This window comes from Photinus pyralis, unplaced genomic scaffold, assembly GCF_008802855.1.
Source record: "Photinus pyralis isolate 1611_PpyrPB1 unplaced genomic scaffold, Ppyr1.3 Ppyr1.4_LG4, whole genome shotgun sequence".
Classification (NCBI taxonomy): Eukaryota; Metazoa; Arthropoda; class Insecta; order Coleoptera; family Lampyridae; genus Photinus; species Photinus pyralis.
Window position 1 is genome coordinate 1,785,298 of NW_022170511.1, and position 20,037 is coordinate 1,805,334.

The 20,037-nt window shown below is 37.5% G+C and overlaps 1 protein-coding gene across 2 annotated transcripts; it reads left to right on the top strand.

Annotated features, from left to right (window-relative positions):
* Positions 1-749: 749 nt before the first annotated feature.
* LOC116169607 (transcription factor AP-4-like) lies at positions 750-17,455 on the top strand. Of its 2 annotated transcripts, none has more exons than XM_031485753.1 (3): positions 750-1,170; positions 9,693-9,858; positions 17,036-17,455. In XM_031485753.1, exons 1-3 carry the CDS (start codon positions 1,082-1,084, stop codon positions 17,438-17,440), a joined length of 660 nt encoding a protein of 219 aa, XP_031341613.1. In that variant the 5' UTR covers positions 750-1,081; the 3' UTR covers positions 17,441-17,455. The 2 variants fall into 2 exon arrangements, with proteins under 2 accessions (XP_031341613.1, XP_031341614.1); XM_031485754.1 differs by lacking the exon at positions 750-1,170 and adding an exon at positions 3,509-3,652.
* Positions 17,456-20,037: the final 2,582 nt, after the last annotated feature.

Sequence of the window (20,037 nt, forward strand, 5' to 3'; positions counted from 1 at the left end):
ACGAAAAGACTTTTCGTTCAACATTGGCACGATCCTATTCCGGGAAGTCGCTCACATCTTAAGAAAATCATAGATTGTAGATCGACATAAGGTGTGCTGTGACCGGGCTCTTCACGGGTTTGATGATTATTGTGTATTTTCAGCTGTAGAATTGACTTACCTTTCACCTGAACGTTAAGTAAATTGCTTACTGTTGAGTTTTCCCAGTCAAGTACTACATACTATCCTGGAAACGGACCAGGTAACTACTGAAGAAAGATCAAATCCTAGGAAAAGTACTTTGTCTAATGATTATATGGACAACTGATTCTTATGAAAAGGATCTGTGCAAAAAGGACACAGCTCCGGTTTTATTGTGTTCTAGTAAATTTATAAAAATTGAGTTGTCTCCTTTTTACATCATTTCTCTTTCGTGTTTCGCTAATGAGAGCTGGGTTCAAGTTTTATTATGGCTTCTTGGTGTTTCTATTATTTCAACTGCCACAAGAGTTCCAAGTTCGAAAAAGATGCGCCCGCAAAAGTTAAAATGAGTAAGTATCGAAATGCGGGTGGTTTATTTTTAAAATTTGAAGAAGTTAATTAAATAAATTCATGATGGGGATGAGATTCCTGCGTAATGTTGGCGAAGAGTGTATCGAAAAGGGTGAACGTAACAAGCGCGCTGGCTAGGAATGTACAAGGCGGGGCCACGTCGCCATCTGGCAGACGTTGCGGGTGCACGAGCGCCCCGCTTCCTACACGCTAAAGTAGTACCGGTGCATATTTACAATTTTTTCGTAATTTCGTTTCTATTAAATGACCGTAAATAAAGCGATCGATTTCGAAAATTGTGCGTAAATAGTGTGTAACGAAATGTGTTCGAATATCGATTATTGCCGCGCGAAGCGTAGCGTATGAATACACAACATTGGCGTCACTAGGCCTCAGCTGTTTCCCGCCAAAGCCCGCTACCAGAAAACCGCTGTGAGGTCTAGCGTATGTTTGTGTCGGATGCTACATTCTACTAATTTGTGTTATAAAGTGATTTAAATAATTACGCACGCAATTAGAATTATCGTGAAATAGTTGTCGATCGTGTAGTATGTCAACGATAACGTTGGTTTCCGGCGAACACATTGTCTACGATTCGAATCACAAGGAGAACGCCGAAATATTAGGAAAAGTGCAGAGGTAAGCGTTTTATACTTGTGTCCGCTTTACGTTTTAGTTCACATTTTCCATCTTATCGCCACCGTTTAACCGGAATTAGCAATCGTAGTGATAAGTGCAACCTATTTCTCGCGCGGGAAATGCTGTTTTAAGTGTACGGCTGACATGAATGGGAACCGTTTCCATTTAAACTACCGGCTTCACTCAGCTGTTGTCACGCCATGTTGTAGTTGTAGTGTGGCGTACGCTGGCCGAAGCTGAGGCAACGTCGCTCAAATACTTGTTTATTTCACCGCATTTCGAAGCGGACCCAAAATATTCGTACCCTTGAAATGGTTCGCCCTCGCCGCAGTTGGACTTTTTCAGCTGTTTACGTGTACTGTTTTGACCTCAATATCATGCTTTAAACATATGATTGTCCCTGATGTAATAATAAACAGCTGAAAGCACCAACCAACGCTAACTTTGACTAAACGAAATGCAGATATTTAACGTGAATCATGAAATGTTATAAATACCGCTGCAATGCAGTCACGTGGGCGAAATTCATTGCACCACACCCTACACCCGACGACGCCCTCCCCGTTTTTACGCCCTCGCGAGCTTTCTACGTTTGGCAAAATCTCACTTTTGAAAAAAAAAAGGTGCAGGCTTATAAATTACATCGATTCGTCGGCGGACACCCACGCCGATGTTCGCGTTTTTAAATTTTAAAAGATTTAAATAACCTCATAATAGAAAACCGGCGACGGTAACCTCGTACATCCGCTTGATAAACCGAGATGTTTTGTCTTTTTTAACCCAAATTTCCGACCTTTACGTTCCGTTATCTGCGGGTAAATGTGGCTTCTTTTGCAGGTCGCTGTGTCTTGACGCACGTTTTGGGAAGGAAGTAGATTAGTACGCAAAAAATAACAAAATCTCCTTGTTTACGAGTTCGAGATATAGTTCATATATCTATGTGTGTTTTGATTTTTCTTGATTCGGTTGAATTTTTAGACACGTCAGATTTTGTAATTCTTTGGATTATTTAAATTATCGTATTCTGAAGTTATTAAAATTATTGGGATGCTTCCTACTGCCGATTTTTCATTTCCTTCAAACCCATAAGACTTCCTTCAATTTTGGAATCATTGAACTCTTATTCAGATTCTTTAGTTTCTTCCTCAGTTTCTTCAGAGCCGTTTAGTCACTTTCTTGATGCGATACTTGAGTGCGTCCGTAAAATGCATAATGTCTGTGGGTACGCAAGTATGGACCAATATTTAAGAGTTACCTGTGGATTCTATTAAAAATTAAAAAGAACTTTACGAAATGCAAGAATTTTCAATTAATATAAATCGATCTAAAGTATAGGAATCGGTTTCAGTCAGGTTTAAGACAAATGAGCAAATTCTATGCATGTCCTGAAATTTTGAACTATAATTCCACGATCTACTTGTATTTAATCCACCTTTTTTAGACTGATAACTATACAGGGTGTTTCTTAATGACATGCTAATATTTAAGGGGATGATTTTTGGGCCCATGTTAAGAAAAAACTTTCTATGAACGTAGGCCCAAAAAAATGTGCTTATTACCTACTAGATCTTTTTTAATTCTTATTACTACCTAATTCCAGAACTAATTTAAAAACAGTGTACAAGTGAATGGATCCAGGACAGCGGGTTCTAGCCTTTTAGGGCTTTCAAAAGCACGATTGCTTACATTTTGTTGCCTCAAAACGTTGCCATAAACAAAAAAGTTAATATTGAGGAATCTGTTGAAGTGGGCGTTATATTGTCTCTTATTTTAAGTTGGCTGTCCCATTTTTATTTTCAAAAAAGTGAGAAGGCACTATATTATTGCATAAAAAAGCAGTTCATCAAATAAAAGATACCGACCACTCAAGTTTATCATTTTCACTTGTTTATAAAGTAAATACAAGCGATACTGTTACATAATCCATAATTGTTGTTCGAAATGCAACAACGTAACCTTGAATTGTATTTGAATGATTCATTAATTAATTACACACATTTTTTTACGTGTAGACTCTGCTACTCAGCGGATTTTCGTAGAAGTTTTTCGATTGAACCGGGTTATTTATATAAGCATCATAAGTTCGAGTGATTTGTTTATCAATTCCCTTTGCACGTAAACATTGCAAAATAAACCCGTCTTTTTCCGGGGCCACGTTCGTTACCTGAAACGATATGATTAATGAGCGTAACAAATTGCACAGACACTATTTTTAGATTTCCTATATGTCGATTTGTTTGTTTTTCTAAACAGCAACATAGCGTAGGTAGGTGTTTTGCTGAAAAACCGGCGGTGGCGATTCTGGGCGCCAAAAGGCGCGTGAGTGTGTGAGAGTCGAATAATTGGCGGATTCTCATAATTAGAAGAACGGAAATTTGGTTGGTCGACTACCAAATTACGAACGGGAGTCTATAATTAAGCGCGAGATTAAATCTTTTAATCTAGGAAAAAGTGTGAAAGCTGCCGTTCCTGACCTCAACAAGTAAGTTATCGTTGTGCTACGCTTTGCACATATTGCAATATTCGTTTAACACGCAGTAGTCGTTACTGTTTGTTGCGCAGTTACTAGTTTTTTTCTATTTTAAAAATGCCAACGTTTTAATCGGTTCACATTCTTTTCAAAGCTGCCTTCGTAATCGACCTTGCCAAATGATGGTGTCTGTCTAAATTAAATGCATTCGATAATTACGCATGAATTAATTGGGTATTTGTCGACGTCATGTAATCTACAGGATGTTCCATTTCGATTACCGCACTCTGTTTGCCGACAATATTTTTCACGCCAATCACTCGTCGTTCATTTATTTATGTGTCCTTGTAGCATTGAATAAAAACCATTTATTCAATGGTTGTGTCTTTTAACCGTCGATGATTATTGTTGGCGAAAGGGGGACGTTTGAACGCAGCCCCATTAAGACTCCCAACTAACATAAAACTCCCTCCAAACAGATTCGTTGAAATGGAACAACAAATTTATTTCTTGCACTTAGGCATAAACAATTGAAATATGTGCCTGTAATATGAAAGTGACATCCATTAAAATACGTAGAAAAAACCGAGGCCTACTATGATCAAGAGTTTTTGCAATACATATTTGAATTTTAGTGGTCCAATGGAAACATAACATTCTAGATATTTTTGTTATTATCTCGGTAGCCCTGCATGACAAACCTCATGTTATTGCACACAAGCTTTACTTCTTTTTTTGAGTACGAGAAGCATCCAAAAGTAGCATTCCATAAAAAAATTGCATTTTTCAATAATACAGGAAATTGGATGCATTAAAGGATTTCGCATCATTTTTGTAGAAAAACGATAGGTTAGTCTAATGGGGCACCAAAAGTTTCTTAGATATTTCGAGATGGTCAGATTGGGTCAGGGGTCGTCCATTATTCACATGATGATTTTTAACAACTTTTTAAACTCCTTTCCCCTACCCAAAAACACGTGTATTTTTCAGTACAAAGAATCTGCAAAATGGTCAGGATATATGATAATAATTATTATTAATTTTCATTCTAGAAAATTCAGGACCGTGAAAAAAATTTCGAGGCAAGTTTAAAAATCGCGGATTTTAGACAGTGGAATAATAAATACACGTGATTATCTCACTACTCCCCCCCCCCCCTGTGACCTTTCGTATTTTTTGAACCCCCTTTCCCCCTCTTGTCCCTAGTGGAATTGCAAAGCTAACTAAATTATGGAAGATTTTGCTATTTTGTGAGCCGACTAAAATTTAAAAAAACTGCCCGAACGCCGCAACGGCATCGAACCAAACATTTTTATGAAATTATTCCAAAGACCTTATTTTTCTGTGTACAAAAAAATTGTGCCAGGTTTTTTACAAAAAAAATGAAGAAAAATATCAAATTTAACATTTTTTTTTCGGTAAAACGATTATTTTGATTCCGTTAAAATGTTGGCAGTGTACATTAGGCATAAAGGATGTAAAACTGTCAAAAACTTTTTAACATACAGTTTCAAGGTGTGATTTATTGGGGTTTAACTGCACCCGCATAATCGAGGTGAATTGGGGTGTAGCTGTCATTTCCTTTGTGAGTTCCGAAATGTTATACATATTTCAATGTTACTGAATTTATATACAGGGTGCCCCATTTATCTTGAAACAGTCGATTATCGCAGAAAGAGTTTGTCTCGTGCCGCGTATGTGAGTCGTAAGGGCGGCAACAGACGGCTTTGTAATATCTATAAAATTTGCTCAGTGGCGGCCATCGTGTACCTACTCTTGATAATTATTGTACCTAATAAACTAGATCTCACGTCGCTACTGGAAATATGCATTCGCGCGGAAGATAAATCATGCTATCTCTACCACGACAGTACAACTAAAAGGAGACTTAAATTACAAAAATTTTAATTGACTTTATACTCTCTTTCCTCCATAAAACCCGAGGGAAAATCGTAATTACGCTTCATTATTGCACACATTTATAGGAATTTTTTTCTGAATTTGGTGACACCATATCATATACGCGCAAACAATTATTTGCATGAAGAAAGTGGAAATAAAAGGAAGTGAAACTTTAATAATTACACTGCATAGTCTCCTGGTGCGTAAGACATTTTCAAAAAGAAAGCGGTAAATATCAGAATAAAATTAACAAAAAATGTCAATACAATTGATTCTATTATTTTTTTAGATTCTTTGATGTTGATTATATTGCCGCCCTTACAATGCACAAAACAACCAGAGGTGGCCCACTGTTAAAAAAGTGTAGGTAGTAATTTCAAATACACTGTGTCCAGGGTACGGATGTCTAACACGAGGCTTTCCGAAACCATAGATACAACGATTGTCAAATTAACCAAAATTTGCTCGTTTTTATTTCTTCTGGTATTATTTGAACACATTTAAAAAACACTTTCTCATTGCCACTTTTTGAGCTCTACAAGATGGCGTTAAGAGATTTTCGATACAAAAAAAGAAGTTGCAAACTGTTGGTTTCAACAGGAAGGTGCACCTACGCACAACGCCCTAATCGTACACGAATACAATATATTGGAGAAATAAGAAATGTCTGACAGGTTTCCTCGCACGATTAGGGCTTTGCTGTAACCAACAATTTCCAACTTATAAATAAATAAATAAACTTTTGTATGTATTGTAATTTAATTGCGCAACTTTTCCCTAATTTGACTATCTTCTATGGTCTTCGAGATTCCCATGATATACTTATCTTGGACACAGTGTACATTGTATATACAAATATTCGACAATTTTTAAAAGTTTTTCGTGCCGAAGCTCATTCATACCTCAAAGCTCAAAAAGTACCCACACAGGCAAATTGGAATATAGATCAGTCAAAGCTAAAACTAATGCCAAATGAATTTTGGGTCTCAGTCCTCAGAGGTCAACTACCAGGGTCAGAGATCTGAGGATGTCATTAGGTCGTGTAATCATGTAAACAAAAATTGGGCGGGTGAGATTTTTTCGAAGAGCTTCAAATGTTTCGTTTGAGAACTGCGCCACCGAACTTTTAGCGACCCAAATGACGATTGAGGCGCCAAAACCAATGGGTGCAAAAGGTTTTTTTCGAAATTTTTGTTAGTAATCTTCAATTAAATTGTTGATTAAATAATACAAAAACAAAATGTAGTCAATAATTTGAATTTAAAACGCAACGAGAATAGAGCGAGTGAATAATCAAACGCGATCAGATGTTTAAAGGGCGTCGTTCTGGCGATGTAGGATCGCTTTACAGGCGTCGAGACGGGTAAATTTAGCTCAAGGTCCAACCGATTACTCTCGTCTAAATCGAGTCGACGTTTTTAAAACGGCGCGATTATAGCGGCGAAAACTTTACATAAAGGGGCCGCAAATCAGCTGGTCTTAATCTGTAAAAAAGTTAATAACCTTGCCATGTTGCCGGTTCAAATGTTTAAAATGTGTCTATTTAAGGTAACCTTGAACCATTCTAGGCGGCCGGATACAGTCATAACGAATTTTTCTCTGCTACACAACTAAGCGCCGCTTTTGCATGCCTTCTATAAATAGACGTCAGAAATGTGACCCGAATTTCAAAATTAGTCGCAATTTTTACCTCTTGCGTTCACCTCGACCCCTTGGCTAGTGCGAGAATATCGATTTATGTACTAGGTACTTGTTATGAAATGTTAGTAAGTCGGTCATCGTTCATTCCAAACAGACTTGATCTAATTACCGTATTTATTAAGTACTTTAGACCCTTTTTCAGATTATGTTAACCTGATATTATTTTAATTAGAAAAACCGTTTTCGGTGATACCAATAATTAACAAAAGTGGAATTTATATATTATACCCAGCAAATTTATTAACATAACACTACGAGAATTATTAAAAACTGACCGATTATTTTAAGGCATCGCTAATTATATAGCGAATATGATTCGTTTCCGGTCATCGACGCCACGACGGCGCCGGTATCTTACAATATTAATATAATACACATTGCACATAGGGGGCATTGATATTGAAAGAAATATAGTAAGATTAGATCGTATTAAAAGATTCCAATAGAGCTACTCAAAGTTTTTAAAGATTCCCAAAAATTGCATTACTGATCCAAAGGGTTTCCAAAACGATTTTCCAAATGTTTCTAATATTTGAGAAGGAATCGCTAGATTAAGAGCTTAAAAATACGATTTTCAGGAAATTGCCGATAAATGTGTGTTTCAACGATTATGGGAACATTGCTGATATTTTTTGGGGCCAAAATCCCGATTGGAAAAAATACGTAATATTGTGATTTTATAATTTTTTTGAGGTTACTTTAAGCAAAACACAGAAATAAAACACACTTTCTCATTTCGACTTTTATAGTTTTACAAGTTTAATAGCAGTTCCAATATCGATACCGAAGTGATTATTTGTGAAGTTCGCGCGCGTATATGATAAATTTACATGTTATAAATTTGTGTAGACTGTTATATATAAATGTATTTATTACTGATTAATTGTAAATAAATAAATCTCTTAATTAAATTTATGTTAGAATCGCAAGGATAAAATTTAAGTTTACTAGAAATCCAAAATTTAACTTTGGCTCATTCTGTATGGTGTATATGAGTGAAACTTGAGGGTAACCACTGCCATTTATAAAACTAAGAAGATATTGAATTGGGCATTCAAAAAATTTTCCTTCCCTCAATCATTCACATTGACCGGTGTGAATAATCGCCGCATTAATTACTTTGACCGTAGTCTATATATTATGTTTAGGTATCCATGGTTTTGAAGGTGTCAACTGGGTCACACTCAGTGGCGTATTTCCGGGGTTGAGTTATCATCATAGCTATTAGGTATTTAGGTAATACCCCGCTATCCGCTCCGCCCACTTTAAAATAAAGGCAATAATATATGTATAGGTATATGTAGAGAGCAATTTTGGTTTTGGTTAAAGTCTAAAGTCACTAAAATCTAAATATTCTGTAGTATTCAGTATTCACTATTCAGTGAGTGATCAGTGTTGGCAGTCAACGATTTGGCTATTCGGCATCGATCGGCAATTCGCTACATTGATGCCCAAAATAACAAATAGGTATCAGGTACTTAGTACTGCTACTGAGGTGAGGTACCTGCGTCCTGCCTTTCACGAAATGACGAAAATAAGAATTTTAAATTTTAAAAACAGGAATTTTTTTTGCCCATAACTTTTGATTGAGACGTCTAATCGAAAAAGTACGAATCGTTTTGGATTCTACGCACCCAAATTAATAAGAAAAAGTTTTTTCCCGAGAAATTTTGGTGCAGTCGATTTTTGGTAAAAAAGGAAGGTAATAACTGCCTTTTTTTTGCCCAGAAAAAAAATTGTCTCAGATCGACCGGAAAAAAATATTTTCTTATAGAATGTGGCCTGTAGAATCCATAATTTCAAACAATTCGAAGATTGCGCCACTAGTTCAAAAGTTACAGCCCTTTGAATTTTTTTTCGAAATTGTTTTCTAATCTATAACTTTTGATCGGAAACATGCCCATAAATATACCTATTACTCAAAGTTTTCGTTGACTAATTAAAGCAAAAGCAATAAAGGGGCCTGTCAGCAGTAACAAATAAAATACCGTTCTAATCTAATCTTTTTCGCCTGTACAATAATAAATAGAAGTGACTACCAGCATCAGCAACCTGCAACCCAATTTCTATTTCTTCCCCCCCCCCCCTTCTAGTACGTACTGGGTTAATGTATGTGCCACGAACTTGTTTAATCCCCCCCCCCCCCAGAATACATTTCTACGTACGTCACTGGTCACACTTCCAGCAACGTAAATGGTAGATATTCGAGTTCGACTGTACGTAGACTTTCGGTGCTGTCTTGAAATTTGCCGTAATCCTTCGGAAATGGAAATTAGTTTTGGTACATTAATTTCCCCAAAAAAAGGTAAAGGTGCAATGGAAACGTATTTTGGTACATTGAACTCTGAGAGGCCCAATTTCAAGAGAACGTTGCGTGTTACCTTTAACAATTATAGATTTAAGTGGGGGGTACAAAAAAGGTGAAATTAAATAAAAAAATTATTTTCAGCCGCGTCAAGCAAGACGGTGAACCGCCGACGACAATGGAGGCGGAAAAGCGGATCCGTCGGGAAATCGCCAACAGCAACGAGCGACGTCGCATGCAGAGCATCAATGCCGGATTTCAATCTCTACGATCGCTTTTGCCACACCACGAAGGCGAAAAATTGAGCAAGGTAAGTGCGAAGTATCTGAAAAAAAAGTTGAACGGTTGTATCTTTAATTATTGTGTGGTCTAGACGTGTTGCCATTTGCATTCGTGCTGAAGAAAAAGAAAATCACTCGAATGGAACACGTGTTATGCGAAGGTCGCGAGTCTCTTGTTATTAAAAAATTAGCCAAAGAACTCAGGTGTCGAATCTACTGTTGAGCTGTTCTCCCGTTTAGCACCAGACGTTGCCGCCGCCGAAAGTAGGTCAGGGTATTTTTGTGTGCTCCATCAACCGCATTTGTTTACGATGGTGTGCCCTGACAAGTTCCGTAAATGAGGCCGAGGTCGTCTCGATTTATAAAAATCATTCAAAACCCACATTTTAATGACGGAGGACCTGGAGTTACCGGGGCTCCTGACTCATGCGAGCAACCTTCGGTAGGCCTCTTTTGGTCTAGACAAATATCAGCTGGTTTTATTAAAAATTACGCCCACCGTATCTCATATTTAAAAATACTTTTTATCGCGGATGAAGCGCCCTCTACGAAAAATAAATGCGATAACACTGATAATGGTCTTGTATTATTCAATCCTACGTAATAATGCATGGGGGTATATTGCGTGACACGACGGAAATAGTCTACTCTCATTATTTTTGGGGAAAAAATAGGTACTAATTATTTTTAATAGGATATTCTTGTAGCGTATTGACACACACCAAGACAGCTGCGAGTTTTCTGTGACGCACCTTGAAAAGGCCCACCAATATTTTGCTTTCTTTTGTCACGTAGAAAAGGCCCCCTCCAGGTTCATGCACAACTGCATTTTGTCGAAAATATACAAATGAAGGGATCAATCGACAAAAAACTCCCCCCTCCCCCCCTGCTTGTCAAGTCGGCAGGAAAGAAGGCCGATTCACATGTTCGCACGGCTATCAGTTGCGCGCTGCAGTTTTGCGCACTGCATTTTATCTATTGACCTTCTCAATGCACTTATATGCAGTTGTAGTGTAGTACGTTGCATTTTACGTGTAGGTACGAACATCGGACCTCTTTCTCTAACGCTCTCCTTTTACATCCGTCTCCTGACGTCACGTCTGGCTGGACTCCCGCCAGAATTCTACATCTCACCTACCCTATTTTCCAATAAAATATTTAATCCATTTATTTGGCAGCATCACGCTTGAAGGCCGTTTTAAAGATGCGTTCGTTAACCTTTTAATGTGTGCGCGAGTTTTAAAATTTCGCAAGACACCAAGACCCCAGCCTTTTCGATCTGTTGACGTCAGGCGAACGGAGGTTGCCATAGTAACCGCTTCGGCATTGATCCTGCTATCCCACCTCCACCCACCGTCTAGAGCCCGAAGAGCGGACCAAATCGTTATTCCCCGAAAATTGAACGGGTAGTGAACTTTCTCCCCCTTGTCCCATCCCCCTACGCAATTATGTTTTACGTCGCGACGCAATGAAATTTGTGGTTTGTAATCGGAGTAATTCCCTATTATAAGGAGTTGAATAAATGGGAGCACGTGGTCTACGCTAGAAATCATTAAAATCGGTCGTATGTGCGCACTTGCGGTAATCAGGCCGTATACTTATCTTTGTATCGGGAAAGAGGCGCCCGAATACAATTTTAGCGTTCCGACGCGGCGCTGGCCTTGCTAGGCGTCGGAACACAAAAGACTGCGTGACCGTCCTTGGTCGCAACTATATCGATCCCTTTAAATTTATACGTCGTACTAAAGGTCCTTATGATGTGTACGAAACACCTGTTTTGCTGAACAATATTGCGTCCTACGTTTCATAAGTGGTTAGGATGTAGGATACAGGAAGTAGCGATAAACGATTCCGGTTCCAAGGTCTCACACCGATTTTAATGGAGTCAATGACACCAGACATTAATAGCCCAAGAATATTAGATTCAGTTTAGACCGAAGGACTTTGGCCTAGAAAGGTGAACACTTGAATGCTACCCACTCCCACTGTCTACAAATCTCATTTTTACCAAGTGAGACTGTCCACCGTCAAAAAAAGCTTCAGGATGAATTGGCCTCCCACATTTTCTACAAAATAAACCACGCGTAAATTCCCCTAAGAAAATTGAGGAGACCGAGGAATCTGGAAGAAGACTTTAAAATTGTGAAGGAATGGAAAGGTCAGAAAAATCCAAGGAAGTAGATACATAGTCTGAAGGACGGAAACATCTGAAGAAACGGAGAAACCGAACAATTCAAAGAATGTGATTAACTCTTAAGAATCACAAAAAATTATCCAAAGAGTCAACAATTCTTTGGATCTCGAGTACCTCAGAAAGCAGGTCTCATTACAAACCATTTTGGAAATATTTCTCTGTCTGAACTAGATAAAAACTTTCCCGGGATTATCATTTGTTTAAAGTATTCTCGGGAAAACATCTCATTGGAAACCTTTAAATTCGCGAGATTCCCATGGCTTCTTCGATTAGTAATTCTTAGGTATCGGACATTATCCAGGAAATTTGTCCGATAGGTATTCTGGCACGATTAGGGCCTTGTGGGCGGGTGCCCCATCCTGTTGAAACCGTCGGTTTCCAACTTTTGTGTTGTGTACCGTACGTCCGTACATCATTGTATTCGTAATAAAAAAATGCTACTCAAAACAGTGTGTTTTTTTGCAGACCATGACCATGTGTTTTTTGTTTTTTTGTACCTATCTGTTTAAAGAATATCGTAAAAAATCAAAATCGGAAAAGCTCCCCATGAAAGCAGCTGGAAATTGGGTTGGAGTGAGTTGTCGGAAACTTGGACTTAAATTCAGCGTTTCAAAGGACACGATTCGGACCCAATCGAGCATTTACGCCTCTCAATTGGTGTACGATAATAGTTGGAAAGCAAAATCGGTCGATCAACTGAAAACTCGTGCCAAAAAAATTTATTTATTTTTTATTGAAACGAGACACCTGTCTATTTTGCAGAAATAAAAATTTATATTCGCTTCTTTCTATTTTCTAAAATGAGATCGACTTAAGGTGGGTTCATACGTTCCCGTTTCGTTTTAATGCCGCCGCGGTGCTACTTTCGCTCTCGGAGCATGCGCACTTACTTCTATAAGCTACAAACGTGCGTCTTTGCCGTAATGACAGGAGTTGGATCCGGAACCGATTGCATTTAGAAGCTTCTGACATGGAACCGGAACCGTTGTTTAAAAAGTTATGATAACCGGAACCGGTACCGTTATTATTTGTGCCAAATAACCGGTATTTTTCTGGAATCAAAGCTCGACTGCGACAGAGAGTCTTTGTACGCCACTGCCCATTTTAAAAAACTATAACTTTTTTGTGACTTTTCTTGTTTTTTCAATGAATAAACATTTGTTTAATTTTAATTTTTTTAACGCTCTTCGATTATCGTTAAACTAAGGTAGATTTAGACAGCTCATCTTTTTTTGGCGCCCCCTGTAGACCGCTGGCGTTTGACGGTCATTGATCCCTATATAAGGTCCCGAAACGTCAATAGCTAACTCTTTATATCAACCATAGTTATATAACAAAAATAAACCATGGTAAGATACGGTATGCCTATGCGCATGTGTTTATAGCTACTACAGGTATAGGCATAGCACAGCTGACTCGGCCGCCATGTTGGAGCCCACTGACACTGACGTTTGTAAAGCGTTCCATGTTTTGATTTTTTCAACGTTTATTAATGCTTTATTTTTTTTAAAATAATTAGTAATAATAGTGATAACGTTTATATTATTTTAATAAAATAATATAAACTATTATTACTAATTATTAAAACTACACCGTATCGTTCAAAAATGGAGACCTTCCTGCCTTTATTATACCTTAAGCTCAATTTTGACGTTACATTTTTTTTAGTAAAAAATGTTTGTTCAGGCTGTCGTTCAAAAAATGCAACGTCTAAATTGAGCTATACCCGAGATCTCTAGAGGCAATAAAAAGAACTTAAACTACATTTTTGAAATAGTACAGTTAAGGTGATACGTAGCTTTTCTGTTTTGTGGAATTTAAAAAAATTTAAATGCATCCAGTACGATTACTAAACCATCTTAATTTGTTGTCACCAGATTTCGAACAATTTAAAAGGTATCCAGTGCAATTTTGCAACTAATTATAATTATAAATCCAGTTTCAAAACCCACTGGTAATTGAAGCAGAAAACTTGCATAGATATAAAACGAGACATAAAATGTGCCCAGTGTAATTATACTACCAATAGTAAAAGAAATTTTTAAAAATCAACTGTTGACACACTAGACGTCCAAGGCTTTTCATTTGATTTATTTATTTCCACAAAAAAAAAACAGAAAAGGGGAAAAATATACATAAAAAAATGCAAATATTTAAAATGCGCCCAGTGTAATTACACCACCAATAATAAATACTTCAGCAAGATCTCGTTACCCGTGGATGTTTTGTTGGGAAATCAATCTTGCAATTTTTCTTGTAAATTTATGTAAAAGTATAACGTGTGACACGTCATTATTTTTGTCTTCTATCTCATTTCGCAAAAATCCAATACGGCAATACGGCGTCCATAAGAAATAAGAAAGTAGTACCCTAGCTTCTACATATAGGGTGTTATGGTAATGCGGATAACAGATTTAAATTCTCCAAAAAAAAGGGTGCCCATAAAATGCGCTAACGGAAACCGTCTTATTTCCGGCGGTTGAAGCTGAAGTTTGAATTTTTCGGTGATATGTCAGTTGTTTTCTAAGATTTTTCAAAAATTTCAAATGCGTTTTTTTAGTCACCAAAAAGGGACAACTTTGCCTCCATTTAACATAGGTACCTAAGTAACCGTCTCGCCGTTAAGGACTTAGATCATATATGTTAATATACAGAGTGGCCCAACGAGAAGTATACAGAGGGCTTTTAGGGTATTAAATTTAGAAATTTTGAAAAATCCTCGATCACGTCAATTTTGTATTCGAGGATTTGACAATTTTGTATTTGGAATACAAATCACGAACCCAAGTTTTGACCCCTCTACGTAGGGAGCTTAACCCCAAAAATTTTAAATGGAATCCTATGGCAAATGGCACATTATTTGAAAGCTAATTTAATCGTGATTACTAATCTGCTTTGCTTTTTATATTCTATTGATTCGTTTCGGAGATATTCGCATTTGAAATGGTTTTTTCCCCTGATTTAAGTCCTTTAGATTACTTCTTGTGGGGATATTTAAAAAATAAAGTTTATGCTACTCCGCCCGGAACATTACAAGGGTTGCGAGCACGTATAACCATAGTGTAAGAATAGAATACACTATGGTATAACTCAACAATTTCGAGCGATTACCCCTGAAATCTTGCAACATGTACGGCAGCGTTTTGAAGCAAATTTTTATTATTGCATGGAAGCAGGCGGGAGGCAATTCGTGCATTTATTGAAATAAATGTTGTGTGTTTAAAGTTATTTGTTGTTTTTTGCACAATTTAAACCTTTTTTAATACAAGGTGACTTAGATCGCATTTGTTTTGGATTTTTTAGAAAAAACCATTTCAAATGCGAATATCTCCGAAACGAATCAATAGAATTTAAAAAGCAAAGCAGATTAGTAATCACGATTAAATTGGCTTTCAAATAATGTGCCATTTGCCATAGTATTCCATTTAAAATTTTAGGGGTTAAGCTCCCTACGTAGAGGGGTCAAAGTTTGGGTTCGTGATTTGTATTCCAAAAGTTGTCCCCCTCGAATACAAAATTGACGTGTTCGAGGATTTTTCGAAATTTCTAAATTTAATACCCTAAAAGCCCTCTGTATACTTCTCGTTGGGCCACTCTGTATATGATCTAAGGTTACGGAGATCCCAATGGTGACCCACGAATTTGAACCACCCTGTATATGGTGATCATGAAAATTAAGTGCAGATTCCAATGTAATCTTACAAGTATGGCCGAATGTATATTTTTCAACTCACAAATTTTGGACAAGAGACGTAAAATTATTTACAGAGTGAGAAAAAAAAGTGTGCAAGTTTGATAGGTACTCGATAAATGAATTTAATAGATTGTCGGGATTCTGTCTATCAGTTCATACTTTACTGCCTAGTGCCTAGTTATTCAATACAATATCCTCCAACTAGTCCCACATTCCACAACCTCGCGAATCAAGTAGTCCAGTTGGGTAAAATTCTTCTTATGGTCAAGGCCGTATGTTGGGTGAACTGGTGATAGCAGTTGCTATAGCAACTTTTTGCTTTCGTGACATTCCCTATTTCCCTTTACAATACGAGGAAGAAAGCTGAACGGTGAGATGAGAATGTACCAACCGATCTCGCTCGATCATTGTTTCTCTCTTCTCTGTCTTGGTTGCGCCGCCAGCATGCATCAGGAAATGCAATAATTTAAATAACGTATAGCTAAATTAGATAGGTACCTATTATTATATAATCCCGAATTAAATTGTTACGGAATGTAAACGCCTAAACAGTTGTAAATGTAAATACATGTTAAAAAGAGAAAAAAAACGATTAGTTGGCGCATTTGTGTTCCCACGTTGCACTCGGTCACTGGATGCACGAACTTGACGTCACACATTCCAAAGCGATCCCCTTACCTCGTCGGCCCCCCTTGACATAGATCAACCACCTCGTCAATGGAAGTTCACTTCTGTCGTGTTGCATAATCAATTTAAATGAAATCTTTTCGAATAATTGAACACCTGCAACGCCATCCTTGATTGCTTTACAGTAAACTTCTAGCATTGAATAGTCGAAACATCGTGGCCTTGATTCCGACGATGTTATTGACCTATACTGTTGCGACCGGATAATATTATTTTATTATTATTCATTTTTATGAGAGAATGAGAACCTACTTGTACTGTTCGTGTTTAAAAAACCCCTTCATTTTCTATACTTCGGAAACTGGAAGACTTCCGGTCGCCGCCACGCCCAGCTGATATTCGGCTTACGTCATTAGCGTCGAGACGCTCGATACGCAACCCGCAGTTCTGACGTCGCGGGGTGAATATCCTACGCTAAAAGTCTGGCGTACGTGCCGTTTATCACCGCTTCCTTTTTTAATGCTTATAGCAAAAAGACACCGAAAATTAAAATTATTACAAGAATGGCATTTTTAGCATTCCACGTTGCATTATAAGTTCACGTTGGCTATTTATAGAACTTGCGTTACAAGTTTTTCTTTTTTGCAACTGACCGAGAGCGTGAGGCTACATGTTTTTTATTACATTACAGGCTGCCATATTGCAACAGACGGCCGAGTATATTTACTCACTGGAACAAGAAAAGACCCGATTACTGTCACAAAATTGCCAATTAAAGAGATTGGTAAATCAGCACGAGGTTGGCGAACTTCCTCCAAAAAAGCGCAAGACCGAAGTGATTATACCAACGATATCCGATACCAACGAGGAATGCCTGGAACCGATGACGACACCTGAACCTACTGTTGGTATCTTATCCGTAGCCGTGGTCGATGGCGATTCTCCCGCCGAATTGAGGAGACAGCTTGATCAGGAGCGTGGCGTACGCATTCTTCTTGAGGAACAAATACGACAGCTCGAAGGACAGCTTTACCAACAGCAAGTTTATCAAATGTCATCTCCTGAGGATCCAGAAGATATTTCCCTTCAGGTATGAATTAATGATCATTGTACTGGGTGAAGCAAGCGTATTTTCTTATCACTTTTTTGGTACTCATCCATTTCAATGCATTTGTCGTTTTCCTCTGTTGCTAGCAAATTGTCAGGAACAATGATGCATTCCGTCCGACCATACCGCGAATTTTACACACTTGTTTGTATGATTCTTAGCATTCCGACTGCTATTTTTCCTGATGCACCTTGTATTTACTATGTGGCAATGGTGCCATGTACTGTATGGTAAATGTTCCACTTTTTATGGACTCAGTGACACATGAATTACGTAATGCACACCCTATGAAACACTCCGGGGAGGGTGGGGGGCGGTGGCATTCAATTTTTTCAGATGAGAATAAGAATTGTATCTCCAGAGATACGCGATCAGAACCGCTCTGTGTCGGACGCTCAATTATTTAAGCCCCATGCTCAGTTCCAAGACTGAAATTTTCAAACCTCACTTTGCCTCATTTAACAAGACGGGCGCCACTGTTGAAACGTACATTATAGTGCACAATTAGCACTGCGGTAGTTGAAGTTGCAGTACACTTTTATACCCAATGCAAGAAGTCAGCCACTTTACCTTTCAACGTGAGAATTTGAACAGAGCGAATTTTTGTTGAGAATTTTATTTAATTTGAATGAATTCATAATTTTTCTGAATTTTTCCTAAGATGCTACGTTTAGATAAACACCCAGTTCCCAATTTCGTAAAAAAAGATCATGTGAAATTGGCTTTCAAGAGTGTTTGATGCTCTGTCTCTTTTTTCCAAGGAAAATGTAAAAGTACCATAACATTTTATATGTTCCAACGGACCCTACTGTCGGGAATGTAGCGAACCCACTCGCCTTAGGTGCCCTCCGATCTTAGTCCTTATTTCCAAGTTTTGGTTCTGAAAAAGGTAAAGGCATTTTTCTTAAATTGTTACTATGTACACGGTGTTACGTAATTCGCGCCCACGGACAATGGGGGTTTAATTGAGACAAAACTGAATAGAAAGCCTTTTTGCGATCAGAGAATTTAAGATAGGAGAGTTGCAAACAAAAATGAGAAAGAGAAGAAGAATTATTTTTATTTCATTGCCTCTACACGTGTTTGGACATGTTTAATAACATTATTTATTATTTCTGGAAGAAAAGCTTCATTGTCCGTGGGGGGAATGTCGTAACACCTGGTAGACCTGCTAGCATAGCGTGATATTGCATATATTGATAATAAATATAGCTAGAATATTTTTGTAATATGCAATGATGTCTACAGCATATCGCATGTATGTTGCATAGGTTACAACTGGATGTCCTATGGATATCTGGAATGGTTCATAGCATAGGTATACCATGTATATTCCCACAAAGGATTTCTAACATACCTGCTATTTTTCCCATCCAGTTTTTACATTCTCGCCATTGACTAATACTCCCCCCATAGACAGCTCATCAATGTAGACAAATAAAATGGTGTTTTTTGATATAAGCACCAGAGTGCGCCAATGACGAATAAATTGTGTATAATACTAGGCACACGTTGAGAATTTAAATTTTACTTCTTTGTCGAATACGTAAAACGGTAGGTCTTTGATTAACACAATAAGCTATACATTGACTGTATGGAAGAGATAAGATAATCGCGAATTAGAGATTTATTGTCGGCAGTATTTGTCGGCTTCTTTTTTATTATTTTAAAGGCGGACTTTTTTTTATTTTGCGAAATTATAAATTTCTCTTGAACTCTATTCCTAGTTTAGGTTTAGTCTCAATCTTTCAACCAGCTGTATGCTATTTCGTTGTGACTGATTTGAATTACAATGTCAGGAAATAAATGTGTATATGCTAAATGTATTCGTTCCCATATAAAGACACTGAAAGATGTGAAAAGTGGAAATTAAGAACAGGTGAGCTAAAACGCCCGACAACGATATATTTTCTTTCCTTTTATTGGAACCGCGGGAGTTTTTTTGGTATTCCGTATTGGCATTGAATAAGTCCTATGATTACTTATTCAATGGTATTGGCCATTTTTAAAAAATTAAGTTTTATTCGTCTAAATAAAATGTTCCACCCTTATAAAAAATTAATTGTTTCAAAAATTATTGTACTCGGCCAACTTCACGCAGTGGCGAACTTTTTCATAAACGATTTTTATATAAGAAATATTCGCCGCTCTACGTGAGTTGATATCGCGTGTAGTTTTGAAATAACTCATTTTCTCTCACGGTAAGTATACAAAATGTTATTTTAACGGTTCTAACGGCTTAATTTCTGCATGATAAACTTCATTTATGAAAAAGTCCGTGATTCTCTGAAGTTGGCGGGATACTATAATTTCTGAAATAACTACAAAATTCAAGACTTAATGTGTCTATAGGAAACCCAGAACTGTTGAACTTTGAACCAGGGGAATTAAAATCGAAATTTTTGTGTGAAGAACATTTTTCAAGAAATAGCTTTGTCAATGAATCGAAACACCGATTGATACATAATGCAGGTCCACAGAAATTTTATTGTGCAATTTGCAATTTTATTGTTTTTGCACAAGAAAACTGTGGAAATCTAGAGAAATTCGGATGGAAGCAGATAGGAAGAAACGTATGAAAAGAC

What these genes read in the sequence shown, in the direction of transcription:
- LOC116169607 (XM_031485753.1), top strand. Translation starts at nt 1,082, where the DNA reads ATGTCAACGATAACGTTGGTTTCCGGCGAACACATTGTCTACGATTCG. An exon ending in ATATTAGGAAAAGTGCAGAG is followed by an intron (nt 1,171 to 9,692) that starts GTAAGCGTTTTA and finishes AATTATTTTCAG; the next exon opens with CCGCGTCAAGCAAGACGGTG. An exon ending in AAGGCGAAAAATTGAGCAAG is followed by an intron (nt 9,859 to 17,035) that starts GTAAGTGCGAAG and finishes ATTACATTACAG; the next exon opens with GCTGCCATATTGCAACAGAC.